General features: G+C 65.4%; 1 protein-coding gene across 1 annotated transcript in view; it reads left to right on the top strand.

The window, feature by feature from the left end:
• The window catches only part of KIF1A (kinesin family member 1A), an 85,415-nt gene that overhangs the window by 40,209 nt on the left and 30,096 nt on the right, over window positions 1-15,110 (top strand). The window contains exons 15-26 of the mRNA XM_072962007.1: window positions 357-436; window positions 677-752; window positions 2,821-2,900; window positions 3,203-3,309; window positions 3,530-3,613; window positions 5,398-5,578; window positions 5,670-5,742; window positions 5,862-5,955; window positions 6,736-6,884; window positions 7,258-7,436; window positions 8,808-8,945; window positions 9,637-9,900. Coding sequence (XP_072818108.1) covers window positions 357-436; window positions 677-752; window positions 2,821-2,900; window positions 3,203-3,309; window positions 3,530-3,613; window positions 5,398-5,578; window positions 5,670-5,742; window positions 5,862-5,955; window positions 6,736-6,884; window positions 7,258-7,436; window positions 8,808-8,945; window positions 9,637-9,900 — 1,505 coding nt within the window. The remainder of the gene's footprint in view (window positions 1-356; window positions 437-676; window positions 753-2,820; window positions 2,901-3,202; window positions 3,310-3,529; window positions 3,614-5,397; window positions 5,579-5,669; window positions 5,743-5,861; window positions 5,956-6,735; window positions 6,885-7,257; window positions 7,437-8,807; window positions 8,946-9,636; window positions 9,901-15,110) is intronic.

The raw sequence follows: 15,110 nt of genomic DNA, 5'->3' as shown, positions 1-15,110 counted from the left end.
GGGTGTGGGGCTGGGAAGGAAGAGGGGAGAGCCGCGGCGCAGGGACTCCGTGCCTCAGAAGCAGCGTCTCCGCGTCTCCACGTGTGTTTGTTTCTCCCTCCAGGTTTATTCCAGCTCTTTCTCTGTTCTCTGGGTGTGTCCACAGGAAAGACACACGTCCTTTGTACATGCTAACCCTCAGCCCTTCACCTTGACCTTTCAGACTTCACGCTGCCTGGCGGACCTGGAGTCGGGCTGTCGGGCCCTACACACCCGGCTACTCCTCTCCCCTTTTCCTGGCACCCAGGCCTCTGCCCACGGCCTGCCCACGGCCTGCCCCCAGCCATGACCTCACTCTGCTCTGTCTCACCCCCCAGGAGACGGAGAAGATCATAGCTGAGCTCAACGAGACCTGGGAGGAGAAGCTGCGGCGGACGGAAGCCATTCGGATGGAGAGGTGGGCACTGGGGATGGGGACTGGCAGCAGCCCGGTGCCCCAGCCAAGGGTGCCTGCACCCAGGGGTGGCCCTGTCTAGCACAGGACACAGCTGCCACCTGTCATCCAGTGACCTCGCCCCCGTCACCAGTGGCCCCACTGACCTGATCCCTGATCAGGTGACCAGTCCCTCCAGGCAGGACTTTAGCTCACTGCCCAGGTGAAGCCCTGCTGGACGCTAAGCCCTGCTCTGTCCCCCAGGGAGGCGCTGCTGGCCGAGATGGGCGTGGCCATGAGGGAGGACGGCGGCACCTTGGGGGTGTTCTCCCCCAAGAAGGTAGGAGCCTGCCCATTCCCTGGGGCTGCCCCGATGTAGACAGGGCTGGGGGACCTGCGGCCCTTTGTGGGTGTCAGCTCCTCTGGGGGGCGGTGGTTCCTCCTGGGCAGGGCGTCAGGTCCAGACCCTGGCCACACTCGCCCACATCCATTCCTCCCCCACCTCCAGCCTGCATCACTCATGGGCTGGGCCTGGCTAGACATGGGCTGAGGTTAGCTAAAGTGGGACCTGGCTGTCCCCACCAGGACCCCTCTTCTCCCACCAAGGCCTGGCTTGCCCACGGCCTGGCTCTCAGGTGGAGCAGAGCGCCCCACAGCACCCCATTCGGGAGCTCAGATGAGGCGAGGCGTGAGCATTAGGGAGGAAGTCTCTGTGGTCCTGGACCCAGACCCACCCCCTCACCCGAAAGACCCTGGAGCCCTAAGAGCCGAGCTTCAAGCTGGGAAGCCTTCTGGGAGGTGGTGGCAGTCTGCTCTGACCTCAGCACAGACTCTCCAGGCCCTGCCCCTGCTGCCTTGTTGGTTGAGGAAGCGCTTGGCTGGCTTTTCACCCAGCGGAGGGTTCCTGTGCTTGCCGGTCCCTGAAGCGGAGCCCATGCTGTGCCACTGGGGCCCTGAGGGAAGAGGAGCGCGGGGCAGCTGTGCGCTGGGCCCGTCAGCCGGGGTGGCTGCCCCCTGCGGCGGGACAGGCTCCTCAGGCTCCTTCTGCACCTTGCGTTCCCGGCCAGGGAGCAGCATGTGCTGAGGCCCAGAGGCGGTGGGGAGGGCTGCGGTGGGGTGGGAGCAGGTGGTGCCCTGGCGGCGTGCTATTGCACACCCTCTGGATGGGCCTTTGGGTCTTGTCTGGAATACATTGTCCCTAAGCTGCTGTGTTGTTGTTGGGCCGGGTGTGTGCAGAGCTGGGCTGCAGGTGCCATCAGGGCACTGGCTGTGCTGTCCTCTGGCTTCATTGGTGGCAGAGGGATTTGCTGGTTGCTCCGGGTCTGGACACTGCTTGAGAGCAGGAGGACAGCCCCAGGGACCACTTGGCCGCCTTCTCTGGAGAACAGTGGGGTTCCCAGGACTCTGGAGAAGTATGTGGGCCAGCTGGGTGCCCTGCTCGGCCCCACTGGGCAAGTGCAGACTGGACACCCTTCCTGCTTGGGGGAAGGGGCAGCTGGGGATGGTCTGTCCTGTGACTGATGACCAGATCGCCACAGCCCTGCTCAGGGATGTTGGAGGGGCATGGTGGGGTTTGTAGCTCTGGGTGGGGGCAGCTTGCCCCAGGATACCAGGTGGGAAACTGAGGAAGCTGTCCCAGCCTCCGCTACATCTCAGAACCCTTGCTAGGGACCGGGCGTGGGGCAGCGGCCCTGAGCTTAGGAAATGTTGGGGGCCCGTAGGCCCCTGGGTGAGAGCAGTGGAGGAAGTGAAAAGGCGAGGGTCCCAGGCCCAGGGGGAGGAGGCTGCAGTGGCTGCCCTGGGCACGGCATGGGGCAGGGAGCTGAGGGCAGTGCTTAGACAGGGCAGCTGGCAGGAGGTGGTCACCTTGACCTTGGGTCATGCGTTGGTAGACTCGTGGTCAGGGGAGGCCTGGGGGGTCTGACCTGGGTGGCTCAGGGGGACTTCTCTCTCAGCCTCTCTGCTCTCTGGCCCCCAGGGCCTGAGCCCTCCCTGGCCAGCGTCCTGATCACCACCCTCAGCTCCTGGGTGCCGCAGTTGGAATGAGGACTTGGAGCCCTGTTTTAGCATGGAGGACCAGGCCCAGACCCCATAGGGCCCAGCCTGTGCCTTACACGTCCAAGTGACTGCCACAGCCTCCGAGCAACCCCCACCAAGAGCTCAGAGCTCAGACCCAGCCCCTCCTGAAGCCCAGCTCCCTCAAGTGGCACCCAGTCACTGTCCCTCAAGGCTCAGGGAGCCTTTTCCTTCACATCTGCTGTCCTCTCTGCCAGGCTGGGAGGACACTATGCCCCGTGAGGCCAGGCCTGGGCTGGTGGTGGTCTGGGGGCGGGGAAGAGAGAGGCCAGCAGGCGGCAAGTCTGGGCTCCTGCTCGCCCCCAAGAGAGGTGACCCTCTTGTCTCCCCAGACACCACATCTTGTCAACCTGAACGAGGACCCACTGATGTCCGAGTGCCTCCTCTACTACATTAAGGATGGCGTCACCAGGTGGAGGTGGCGGGGCACTGTTGGGGGGAGGCTCCTGCACTGAGGGGCCTGGGGACCTGCTGGAACGTCGCCGCCCACCTGGCTTGTCGCCAGTGTGATGCTGCAGGCCACGCTGGGGGTGTGGCTCCCCCAGGCCGGGCTGCATTTGGGGGTGCGCCCTGTAAACCCACTCACGGGCACTCTGGGCGTTTCCTGTAAGAGCTGGGCACCCCTGGAGGCTGCAGGGAGACCGAGCGGGCAGGTGTGTATGTCGTGGGTGCGCTGGGTTCCGCCAGTGCTAACGACCCACTGCACTCACACAGAGTGGGCCGGGAGGACGCGGAGAAGAGACAGGACATCGTGCTGAGCGGGCACTTCATCAAGGAGGAGCACTGTGTCTTCCGGAGCGACTCCCGAGGGGGCAGTGAAGGTATGGCCACCTTCGGCCCCTGCTGCCAGCCACCCCCACCCCGCACTGCTGGCGGTCAGGCCCAAGCGGGGCTTGCTGGGCTCAGATGGGGTGCATGGCCAGGATGGCAGCCCCTCACGGCCCCACTCTGTCCCCCTGTCCCCCGTCTGTCCCCCTTCTGTTCCCCCTTTGTCCCCCATCTGTCCCCCATCTGTTCCCCATCCCCCCATCTGTCCTGCAGCTGTGGTGACCCTGGAGCCCTGTGAGGGGGCGGACACCTACGTCAACGGCAAGAAAGTCACGGAGCCCAGTGTCCTGCGGTCAGGTATGGCAGGGGTGAGGGGGCCCTCCTGCTGCTGGGCTGTGGGGCTTGCTGGGAGGGGCTGCAGGCCCCTGGCCAGCCCATGTGATGCCCCATACCACCCCCAACCGCCACCGGGCGGCCCCACGGGCCGGGGAAGAAGGCCACTCACCGTGGCACTGAGTTGGCGCTGTGGGCAGGCTGAGGTGGGGTTCCAGGGCAGGGGCCCGTCCGGGAAGCCCCCATGTGCCAGGCGTGTGGCAGAACGGAGGAGGGGCCGAGGCAGGGCAGCCAGCGAAGGGGTGGGCTGCACCTGCCCCCAGATGCCAGCCCCTCACTGTAAGACACATGTGGAGGTACAGTCTGTCTGTCCACCTGACTATGCACCTATCAAGAAGTTTATTTCATGGAATTGGCCCATGAGACCGTGGGGACTGGACGGGCAAGTCTGAAATCCATGAGGGGCTTTGTCCTCAGGGAAGCCTCAGGTTTGCTCTGAAGGCCTTTCAGCTGATGGGATGAGGCCTGCCCACTCCATGGTGGGCGGTCTCCTTTCTCAGGTCACACGATTCTAGATGCCACCCCAGCCACAGACACCCCCTCGCAGCTTCTCCATCGGTGTCTGCACCGCTGGGCTCTGCAGCCTGGCCAAGCTAACTCACAAAACTGACCATCACGTCACCTTTGGCAGGGGTGAACTCTTGCTAAGAATGAGGAAGCCCCGCTTCCTCTGCCCCAGCTAGGGGTGCAGAGGGGACGGGAGGCCTGGGAGGTGACAGCCAGCGACCTGATGTCCAGACCTTCCCAGCTGCCCCGAAAGGCCTTGCTTTTAGCTTCCGGGACTCAGGGTCCTGCCTTTCAGGTCCCTAGGGATGCTTCGGGGGAGGGACGCACCACACGCATGTTCCGGACTCTTTGGCGCACGTGGCCACCAGTGGCTGGTGTCCTTCCATCAGCCAGTACGGGGACACGGTGCAGTTGAGCTGGGCCAGGGCCACAGAGAGTAGTCCTTCCCTCCTGCGTTTCAGGATGGGGCCTGGTGCCTGCAGGCCCAGAGCAGGGCCGGGGCTGGAAGGGGACGCTGAGCCGGGGGACTGTGGGAGGAGCTACGGGAGGCCGGGGGAGGCGCAGCCCGCAGACCCGGGGGCTCTCATGGGCAGAGGGGCTGAACTGGCTTTGCAGGCCCCAAGGCAGGGCTGCAGTTCCTGGAGAAAGTTGGAAGGAAGCTAGTTGTCCAAAGAGACCCGCACAGGCAGGACTGTCCCGAGACAGCAGGCGCTGCCCCTGTGGGATGCGTGTGTCCTGGAGGGTCCTGCAGGCAGGGTGGACCCTGGCCCTGTGGACATGCAGACCCCCTGACCTGCTTCTGTCAGTGGGATAGATGGGAAGGGAAGGCCCCTGCATGAGGGGCCCCAGAGCAGCCCTCGTGGCGGGGCACGCTCAGGGCCAGGGCACCGGAGCAGGAGGCCAGGCTGCCTGGGGGCGGCCCCTGTGGGGCCTCGGAGAGGAGGGGTCGTGGGAGAAGTCCCAGGACTTTTCCAAAAGTCACTGCTGCTGAAAGGGGCGGGGCCGAGGGGTGGACCTGGGGAGAGACTGAGGAGGCCCTGCTGGGGGACGAAGGTGACACAGGGCAGAGCACCTGGTGGGGCGTCTCCTGACGCTAGGGGGCCCTCCCTGGGGTGGGCGACGCTGGGACCCCAGCTGGAGGAGGCGCCTGCCCTCCCCTTTCTCTCCGTCTCCCCCGTCACCCTGAGACCACCCAAGGCCAAAGGCCCACCCGTGCCGGCCTTGCCTCCCTCGACCCCCAGGAAACCGCATCATCATGGGGAAGAGCCACGTGTTCCGGTTCAACCACCCTGAGCAGGCGCGGCAGGAGCGTGAGCGCACGCCCTGCGCCGAGACGCCCGCCGAGCCCGTGGACTGGGCCTTCGCCCAGCGGGAGCTGCTCGAGAAGCAGGGCATCGACATGAAGCAGGAGATGGAGCAGAGGTGAGGCTGGGGCGCTGCCGCACTGGTCCCACCCGCCGCGCTGGTCCCCGCCCGTGCTCACCGCCCGCGCTCACCCCTCGTGCTCTTGCAGACTCCAGGAGCTGGAGGACCAGTACCGCCGGGAGCGCGAGGAGGCCACCTACCTGCTGGAGCAGCAGAGGCTGGTGAGGGCAGCCCCGTGGCCAGCGCCTGCCACGGGACTCGGGAGCAGGGGGCGAGGCCCAGTGAGGGGGCTAGGCGGGCGGTCTCCACTTGGAGCCTCAGCCCTGGCCTCTGTGCCCAGGACTACGAGAGCAAGCTGGAGGCCCTGCAGAGGCAGATGGACTCCAGGTACTACCCGGAGGTGACCGAGGAGGAGGAAGAGCCAGAGGACGAAGGTGAGGGAACTTGTCCGTGAGGAGGCGGCCCGCAGGCACCCCCTGGAGGTTGGCACTTCTGCCTGTGCCTTGGGAGAGGCCTTCTGGTCCCGGGGAGGCAGGACCTGGGAGGCTATACTGCAGCAGGAGAGCGTCTGTGTACGTGCACGCACACGCGGTGCACACGCGGTGCACACGCGGCACACGTGCAGACTGACCGGTGGGGCAGCCTGGAGCATGAGGAGGGTGGTACGCTGTGGGGGCTCCCACGCAGGCGTCCTGTGTCCACTCACCGCTGTTCTGCCCCAGGGGGGCTGGTGCTTCTCCCAGGACAGTCTCTGCTCCTCACCTCGGGTCCCCTTTTCAGAGCATTTGCTGGGGCGGCTGACCACGGACTGCTAGGGGCCGAGGATGGCCCTCAGGCAGGGCAGACGGGTGGAGTCGGGTGTGGGCTCAGGTCCAGCTCGGCCTCCCCTTGTCTGGACTCATCACCCTCCCCGCCCTCCTGCCCCTGCCTCCGCTGCTGTCCCCATGTGGCCAAGCGGCTGTCGCTGCGCTGCCCACCCCCCAACACCGGTCCTCGCTGAGCTCCAGCCTGACTCTCGGGACCCTCCGCTCGTGCTGTGGGAGCTGACGGCCTCTTTGGGGCGCGGGAGTCCACGGCCTGAGGCAGGTCTTCCTGCCGACTTCCTTCCTGAGCACCCTGACTGTTAGTGTGAACCAGGGGACCCAGCCCCAAGCCCCCAGCCCCGGTGGGGGTGGCGGCATGTCCGTGATGACCACGGGCGCCTCTCTCCATAGTCCAGTGGACGGAGCGGGAGTGTGAGCTGGCGCTGTGGGCCTTCCGGAAGTGGAAGTGGTACCAGTTCACGTCCCTGCGGGACCTGCTGTGGGGCAACGCCATCTTCCTCAAGGAGGCCAACGCCATCAGCGTGGAGCTCAAGAAGAAGGTGGGCCCCGGCCCCACCCCACCCGGCCCCGGCCCCGCCGCTGTGGCCTCAGAAGGCGGGCGTCGCCGTCCACCCGTCCTGCTTCTGGCCGGGACCCGGTGCCCAGCTGCTCTGCTTCCGGGGGAGGGTGGGGCGGCCTGCCTGACCCGGACCCCAGGAGGGTGGGCGGTTCGAGGGAGGTCTAGGGACTGACCAACACGGGCACAGGCAGGCCTGGGAGCAGGCGGAGCTTCCTCGCCACAGCTGGTGGGAAGGCTCCAGAGAACCGCTGTGGGGTGCGTGGCCAGATCTCCAGGAGCTGGGAAGGAGGCCGTTCCTGGCCTGGCACTCACCCTCCAAGGGGCTGATGTGTGGTCATCTTCCCCGAACACAGGTCCAGTTCCAGTTTGTCCTCCTCACGGACACGCTGTACTCCCCCCTGCCCCCGGACCTGCTGCCCCCAGAGGCTGCCAGAGACCGAGAGACTCGCCCCTTCCCCCGCACCATTGTGGCCGTGGAGGTCCAGGACCAGAAGAACGGGGCCACCCACTACTGGACGCTGGAGAAACTCAGGTGCGGTGGGCAGGCAGCTGGGTGGGCGGTGGGGGCGGGGATGCTGCCCGGCTCGAGGCCTTAGAAACTGAGGTGAGCGCAGGACGGGCTCACGTGTCTGAGCAGCTGTTCTCCTGCTTCAGTTTCTTTTGAAATCAGGAGAAACAAGTAGAAGGGACCCAGCCTTATTAGAATCCGTGTCGCCCTCGGCCAGCGCAGCGGGGGCGTGCAGTGTGCTTAGTGGAAGAGGGCGGCCGCGGGGCCGCAGGGAGACGGGGCAGCCCCCCAGCAGCAGCAGCCAGCCAAGCTCGCGGGGCAGGTGCATGGGGCCGGGCTCCTCCGCCTCGCTGCCGGCGAGCTGGGGCGCAGGGGGACAGCCAGGCATCCCAGGAGATGTCTGTCCGACAGCTCTGCTGCTCCAGGTCCCCACACGCTCACTCTGATGTGTGCCTGGCTGTTCATGTGTGAAGGCCATTGCCCCTAAAGAAAAGTTTACTGTTGCCCTGGAAACCGGAGGCGTATCCGCATGCGGGGGCGGTGCAGGGCCATCAGGGGCAAAGGAGCGCGGGGCGGGGGGGCCTCAGTGGGCCTCTGTGAGGTTTCTGTGGGCACGCAGGGTGGGGTGGACAGCGAGGACGGCCCAGTTAGAGTAATGCTGGCAGGCTCTGGGGCGGGGGTGGGGAGCTGCCCCGAGTGGCCCGCTACCTGCCCCTAGGGTGGCTTAGGCAGGTGGGGGGCTCACCCACAGGCTGCCCCCTGTCCGCGGATGGGCTGGCCCGGGCGAGGCCTCCTGCAGCCAGCGAGGCCCCCAAAGATGTCAGAACATCAGGAGATACAGAGGAAAATGGAAGGCACACGCAGTCACCCACGTTTACACACTCAGTCCTACTCAGACACTCAGACACTTCCATCCTGCGTGGGTCACCCCACGCTCAGGCACACGGACGCCCACCTGCCCCTTCCCTGGCCTCCGGGGGCCACAGTCCTGTGCTGGGAGGATGATCGCCCCTGCTGTGTCCTTCCTGTGACACCTGAGCCCTCGGGGCAGGCGGCTGCGTTTCTCCTGCAACCTGCCCGTTTCCTGGGGGTGATACCTTCTAAAGTATCTCGTTTTCTGTCATCAACTTGCCCATCATTCCTGGAGCTTCCAGGGCTCCGAGCTGTGATTTCCCATCCCTCCCACCTGTGATCCCGGCCCTCTCGCTGCTGATGCCCCACCGCCGTCACTTGGTGGGAGTTTAGAGGAACGTGTGGTGATTTCGAGGACGCGGAGGATCTCTCTGGCAAACCGGCTCGAGCCATGGGTGGCCCTGGGCAGGACCCCGGCTGGAGCTGAGCTGATCCCGTCCCCAGGATGGTCTGCCCGGGCCCACTCTGACCTATGCCCAACAGGCAGCGCCTGGACCTGATGCGGGAGATGTATGACCGGGCGGCGGAGGTGCCCTCCAGCGTCATCGAGGACTGTGACAATGTAGTGACCGGCGGAGACCCCTTCTACGACCGCTTCCCCTGGTTCCGGCTGGTGGGCAGGTGGGCCTCCCTCCCTCCCCGGGATGAGAGAGAGAGAGAAGGCAGTGGGGGCCGTGAGGGGGGCTGGGCCCTGGCCCTGCCACGGGAGGGAGCTGGCCAGATGCTCTTCTCCACCTGGATTCCCCGCCCTGCTCCTTCCTGGGTCTGAGGACCCCGAAGCCATTCCTCTCCATACACCAGCGGGCCCTGACCAGGGAGGGCATCTCAGCATTGCCACCCACACCCGCTTCGGGACCGTGGCTGTCAGGTGACAGCGTCCACGTGTGTGAACGCCAGGCTTGGTCAGACCTTCTGGGTCACCAGTAGGGATGTGAGTGGGGAGGCAGGGCCGTGTCATCCCAGAGCTTAGAGCCCACGCCTGCTGCCCCAGCCTCCCAATCGGGGGCCTGCGCCCAGCCCCTGTGCCCCGGGGCGGGGTGTTCTGAGGCCCTCATGCAGCCTCGCCCACACCTGGCCAGGATCACACCTGCCTGTGTCTTCCGGAACCTTCCGGAGCTTTACACCAACCACGCGTGCAGTGTCTTTCCAAGCGTGGGGACAGGTGCACTTTTGGTCCTCTTGTCTTTTAAGGCAGCATTCTTGATGGTCTGTGTGTTTGGTTTGGGTTTTAAACAGGAGACCCCCAACCCCGCCCCACCCGCCCCTCAAGTAGCTGGTGTTAACTTCTCTCTGTCTTGTCGCACTAACTCAGTTCAGCCATCTCTGGCTGCAACAGCTACCCTCTTCTCAACACATGCATGAGCGAGCGCATGGCTGCTCTCACCCCCTCCCCCACCTTCTCGAGCCCCGACTCCGACGCCACCGAGCCTGCCGAGGAGCAGAGCGTGGGGGAGGAGGAGGAGGAGGAGGAGGAGGAGGAGGAGGACCTGGAGGACGACGTCTTTCCGGAGCACGTGCTGTGCGACGGCCGGGACCCGTTTTACGACCGGCCCCCCCTGTTCAGTTTAGTAGGAAGGTTGGTGAGGTCGAGGACGGCATGCTGGGAAGGAACCAGCTCTTTTGCACAGGAGCACTGCTGCGGGCACGATTTGACCGCCGTCAGGGCGTGACCCCGGCGTGTGGGGCAGCTCCCTGGACCCACGGGCTGAGGCAGGCAGAGGGCCCGAGGGAGCGCGAGGGCTCCTGGCCTCCCTGGGGGTGCCCCGCAGGGGAGAGGCGGGTCCCAGCGATGCAGGAAGCAGGGTGCCCTGGGGCCTGGCTCCATGCAGGTGGGACTGTTTTTGCAGAGAGGCCTCTGGGACCTGGGGAAGTGTCCCTGTGCAGGGCCCTCGGGGCACATTTGGAAGAATGGGGGTGTGCATCTTTACACCCACCGCCAGCTGAGGCAGCCTGACCTCCCTCTGCTGTTTTCCAAAAGAGGTGAAAGCTCCTGGCTACTCTCAGTGCTGCCCCCTCCCTCTGGGCAAAGGAGCGGGAGCTGGAGGAGGCCGTCTGGGAGGGCAGAGAAGGCAGGGCCCCCCTCTGAACCCCTGGGGCCCAAGTGGACCTGCCTTGCTCTGAGCCGATCCCTGTCTAAAGGTGAGGACGGTCCGTCCCTCCTGACCGCCAGGCCATCAAAGCTGGTTGGGCACACGAGGCCCTCTGCTCTCAAGGGAAGTGCACTTTGCAGAGAGGAGCCAGCCATTAAGTGTCCTGGACAGATGAGAAAGGCCAAGGTCAGGAGTGGGGCCGGGGCCTTGGGGAAGCCCAGACCCAGGGGCAGGCAGACGCGGCAGATACCACTCCCCTCCACATGTGTTATTCCATGAAGTGGAAGCAAGACAGGTGAAGGAAAGATCTAGAAGCCTAGCTCATGGAACAACCAAATCCACACGTTTTCCTTATCCATGGGGGTGTAAGATAGTTTTATCAGCAGCCTTTTTTGGAGTTTGAGGTTGCTTCCTTGGGCTAGGCCAGTGGAAGTTTCTGGAAGTCTGGGCCTTGGAGCACCAGCACTGCGAGCTGAAGACCAAGGCGGGTCCCCAGTAACGGGGTTGCACTGGGAGCCCTTGGGTGCAGGTGAAGGCGTGAAAGCTCCCCGATTCCCCTTGGAGGGAAGCAGGCTCTCTCGGGCGCACCACGGATTTGTTTTGATTAGTCTTCTCTGAGTGTATGCGGGATAAAGCCATGTGGCTCGCTCCCCAGGCCGCCCCGGGGCTGGGCTTCCCTCTCTGCCGAGCGCCAGGGCCGGCGCCACGCAGGCCTCTGGGAAAGCCTGGCCGGCCGCAAGGGCCAGGGCCGCTGGGCGTCAGGCAGGCGCGGGGACAGGGCACAGGGCAGCGAGGACACCGGGAGAAATGGGTGTGGGCTCTCGCAGTCTCGGCCGGAAAGAGCTGGGTCCTTCCAACGCTTCCCCTCTCTGTGGATCTGGGTTGTTACAAAACAGCCAAACCAAACCAAAGCCGTCAGTGAGAGGCCGGCTGCCACGGCGGGCCGTCTGCGAGGGGCTTCATTTGGAAACATCCTGATCCTTTTGGTTTGGCAAGAATTGGCTTTTCCCGCGCAGCAGCTGTGCAGGCCCAGGCCCTGAGAAGGACCCCGTCTTTGGTTTCCTCTTATCCTTCGGTAGCTGCTGGCTCTCTCTCTCCAAAGCTTGAGCGAAATTGGGGCGCCCACTCTTGTCCCCCTTCGGAAAGGCTTTCCTGGCCCCAGCATGCGTCTGCACCTCACCAATCTCGTGGTTAGCGCTGCCTCCTCCCCTCCCGCCACACTCAGCCCTGGCTGCGTCTCTGCCGCCTCCTGTCTCTCCGGCGGGTTTCAGCCTGCTTCAAGGTGTGCTCACCTCCATGGACAAGGCCCCCCATGGGGGCATCCCGTGTCCTGACCCAGGGCTCCTCACGCAGGTGCAGGGGCAGCTCCCAGGGGGCCTCTCCCTCTGGTCTGGGATGCTGGTGAGTCGGGAGGTGGGGTGGGCTGACCCAGGCAGAAGCAGTGGGCCTGGGGCTCAGTTTCCCCGGTGATCCTCCCTGCCTGGACCATCGCTTTCAGAGGTGGGTGGGCAGGGGAGGGGCAGAGAGAGGAGGGCGAGGGGCTGACTGTCTGGGACGGAGGGTGCCTGGGAAAGGGGACTGGTGGCTGCGAAGGGGAGGGTCCAGGACTCGGGTGGAAAAGCACTGACCCGTCGTGTCTGCTCTGTGCCATCTGCTCCCAGCTGGGCGCACTCTGCGAGCTGAGCCACTGGGCGTGAGGCGCTGCCAGCGAGGCTGTGCACCACTCTGTGTGCGGGTCAGGCTGCCGTGGCCGGAGGGCACTCTGGAGGGGGCGGGGCGGTTCTTGCCCCTAGGGAGGTGGGTGCTGATGTCAGGTCCGGGCATCTGGAGGGGGGAGGCACACCTCTATACCACCGGCCCTGTCCCCTCGTGTCCCGGTGCTGCTGGTCGGGGTGGACTCCGCAACATGTGTGGGGTCTTCCAGCCCTCTCAGCCCTCGAGGCTGGTACTGCCACTGCGGGCAGCGGCTGCTGGGCCCCAGGGGTCCCTTCTGGCCGAATGCGGCCATCATTGTCACCAGGCGGACTGGGCGAGGACCCAGCAAGTCCTCCTTTGCTTTCTGGGAGCATCCAGCCCCAGGACATTTGCCCTATGAACCTACCTGGTGCCCCTTGGAGCAGAATGACCCCCGTCCACAGCTGGGTTATGAAGTTCGGGGAACAGGTGGCCATGGGCTCCAGGGGTTTTCGTTCTGTGACCTCAGCCTCCAGCCAGGGCCCCTCCTCTTGGGGCACATCTAGGCTGCATCTTGTCTAACGGTTTAAGCTTGGGCATCACCGTTCTCCATGCAAGCGTCTGGCTTTTCTTTCCCCCCTGACGTGAGGAAATCCTGAAAGATTCAATTTACCTAATTAATGAGCTGCATTAACTAAGCAGGTGGGCCATGGAGTGTGGGGTCCACACTTTCGAAGTCTAGCAGGAAGCCAGTCTGCATGTCGCACCCCAGCCTGGGCTCTGTTGCTAGCCCCCAGAAGCTTCCTGAACGTCTCCTTCTGTGAAGTGGGGTCCTAGTGCTGTGAGTGGAGTCTGGGTGCTCAAAGCCAGCCCGTGGGGTTGGCCCCTGAGCCTTTCCGGAAGGCAGCCCTGGGCTGGGGGGAGCTTTGAGGGCCCTGAGTCTGGCTTTCCCTCCTGGCCAGGTGGCCCTGGACAGCCCTTAACCCTTCCTTCTGGGGGGCTGTGCTAATGAGGACCCTTGTGCCCGGCCCCACGCCCTCAGCCAGCCCACACCCAGAGGTGTCTTGCCCTCCTGTGGGGCCTCCTGTGGGGCCCCTGCGGAGTGTGAGCGGGTGGGCAGGCTGTGGCCCCGTGCCTGTGCCTCAGGCTCCTGGGAGCCTCCGCAGTGCCTCTCTGCCACCCGGCGCTGGGCTTTCCGCAGCGGGCAGTGCCTGGGGGAGGCGGGGCTGGAATCAGGGCGCTGACTGGCCCCTGTGGCTTGGGGCTGTCCTGCCCGGGCCCCTGAGCCCTTCCAGCCACGGTGGGGTGGTGGGCGGTGCCCAAACAAGGGGTCGGGCCTCCAAGGAGAGGCAGAGCAGGGTCTGTGCCTGTTCCCTCCGCCCGAGTCCTGGCCGCCCCGTTTCCCCGTCGGGACCTTGTGCTCGCGGCTTTACTCGTGGCAGCCCCCCTCCCAGTCCTGGTTTCAGTCAAAGGCCCTTGGCCGGGAGCCCGGTGGCCAGCTAGGGGAGGCTACCACTGTGCCCATAGTGAGGCGGGTGCTGGCAGAGGCCACCAGCCTGCCCTGGCCGGTCCCCGCGGGGTGCCCTCTGGGCCTCAGCGAGGGCTTCCGCTCTCTGGGCCTCAGGGTCCTCCTGGGACCAGGGCCAGGGCTGGCTTCTGCTCCTCAGCGGGTGGTCGGAGGCAGTGTCGCCCCACCCCAAGCCCCACCCCCTGTCAGGCAAAGAAGCCTGCACTGTCCGCGAACACTCCTTCCCGGAAGGAGGGGCTCTGGGGCGTCCGCGGAGCCGGCACCATGCTGGGGAAGACGGGCTTCCTCTGGCCTCAGGAGGCCCCAGGAGGCAGCACACCCTTCCCCCTGACCAGGGCCTGTCTTGACCTGGGGAGGGGCTGCCCAGGAGGCAGGAGACGGGCCGCGATGCTTCCGCACAGAGCCTGGACGGCATCCAGGGGTGGGGTCTGGCCGCATCTCTGTTCCCTCTGGGTGCTGTGGGGGGTCCAGGGGAAGCGAGAGGGTGGCCGGGGGGACGGGCTGGCTGGAAGGGTTTCAGAGAGACTTCTGAGGTGGAGCTGTTAGATTTGAGACAGGAGCCAGGACAGCGCTTAGGTTTCTGACCTACTGTCGGGGAGGGCGATGGTGGAATGACAGGGAGCCTGCCTGAGAGGGAGCTCCGGGGCCTGTACTCAGGGCCCCGAGGAGCAGCCCTTCCCCGTGTCCCTCTGCCCCAGGGGTCCAGAACGGGACCCTTCAGCGTGGTTGTGGGGTGGTGCCGGTGGCTCAGCCTCGTGAAGTGTGGGGTGACCAGGGTGACATACCTCTCCTCCCATCCTCCCAGCTCCCCTCCACCCCTGCCGGTCATGCACCTGACACCAGTGCCCCCCAGGGCAGCAGATGTCAACCTTCCCTCCCACCCCCACCCCCTTCACTGCTGCTCTCACCTCTGCAGCCCCCCTTCCTGGCTGAGGCCTTGGGCCTCCCTCACCCCCACCTTCTGCACTTCCTCCCCAACACCTCCCACCATCCCGTGTCCAAATCCTGCCCACCCTTGGGCAGGCTGTGCCCCTCCCCCAGTCCCCTGGGAACTCTGGGAGTCTGGGCTCCTGGGCTACAGGAGGAGCTGCAGGTCACCCCTGCTGGAGGCGAGGCAGGGCAGGGTGGGAGGCAGGGCGTATGGGTGGGTCCTTCCTGTGCCAGGGCGTCCCTGCCAGGAGGCGCCCTGATGGGCGGGGAGCTGTGCTTGCGTTAGCCTGCCTGTCTGGCTGGGCGTCACAGGGTCTTCCAGGGTCCTCTCTGTCCTCCTGACCACATGTATGACTCCCACATGGTGGCCAGCTCAGGGAGAGAGACACCAGCAGGGTGACGTGGCCTCTGCTGGGCCTGTCCTGGCACTGGCTGGGCACACAGTTGAGCTGCCTGGGAGAGCGAGGGTTCTGGGCGCTCTGGGTAGCTGTCGGGGGTATGCCTGGCAGCACCAAGGTGTCTGGGGTGTCCTGAGGCCACCGTTCAGCCGAACCCCTGGGCTCT

Source organism: Vicugna pacos, chromosome 5 (genome assembly GCF_048564905.1).
Source record: "Vicugna pacos chromosome 5, VicPac4, whole genome shotgun sequence".
Taxonomy (NCBI): Eukaryota; Metazoa; Chordata; class Mammalia; order Artiodactyla; family Camelidae; genus Vicugna; species Vicugna pacos.
The sequence above is the reverse complement of the archived record's forward strand: the minus strand, read 5'-3'. Positions and strand labels throughout refer to the sequence as shown.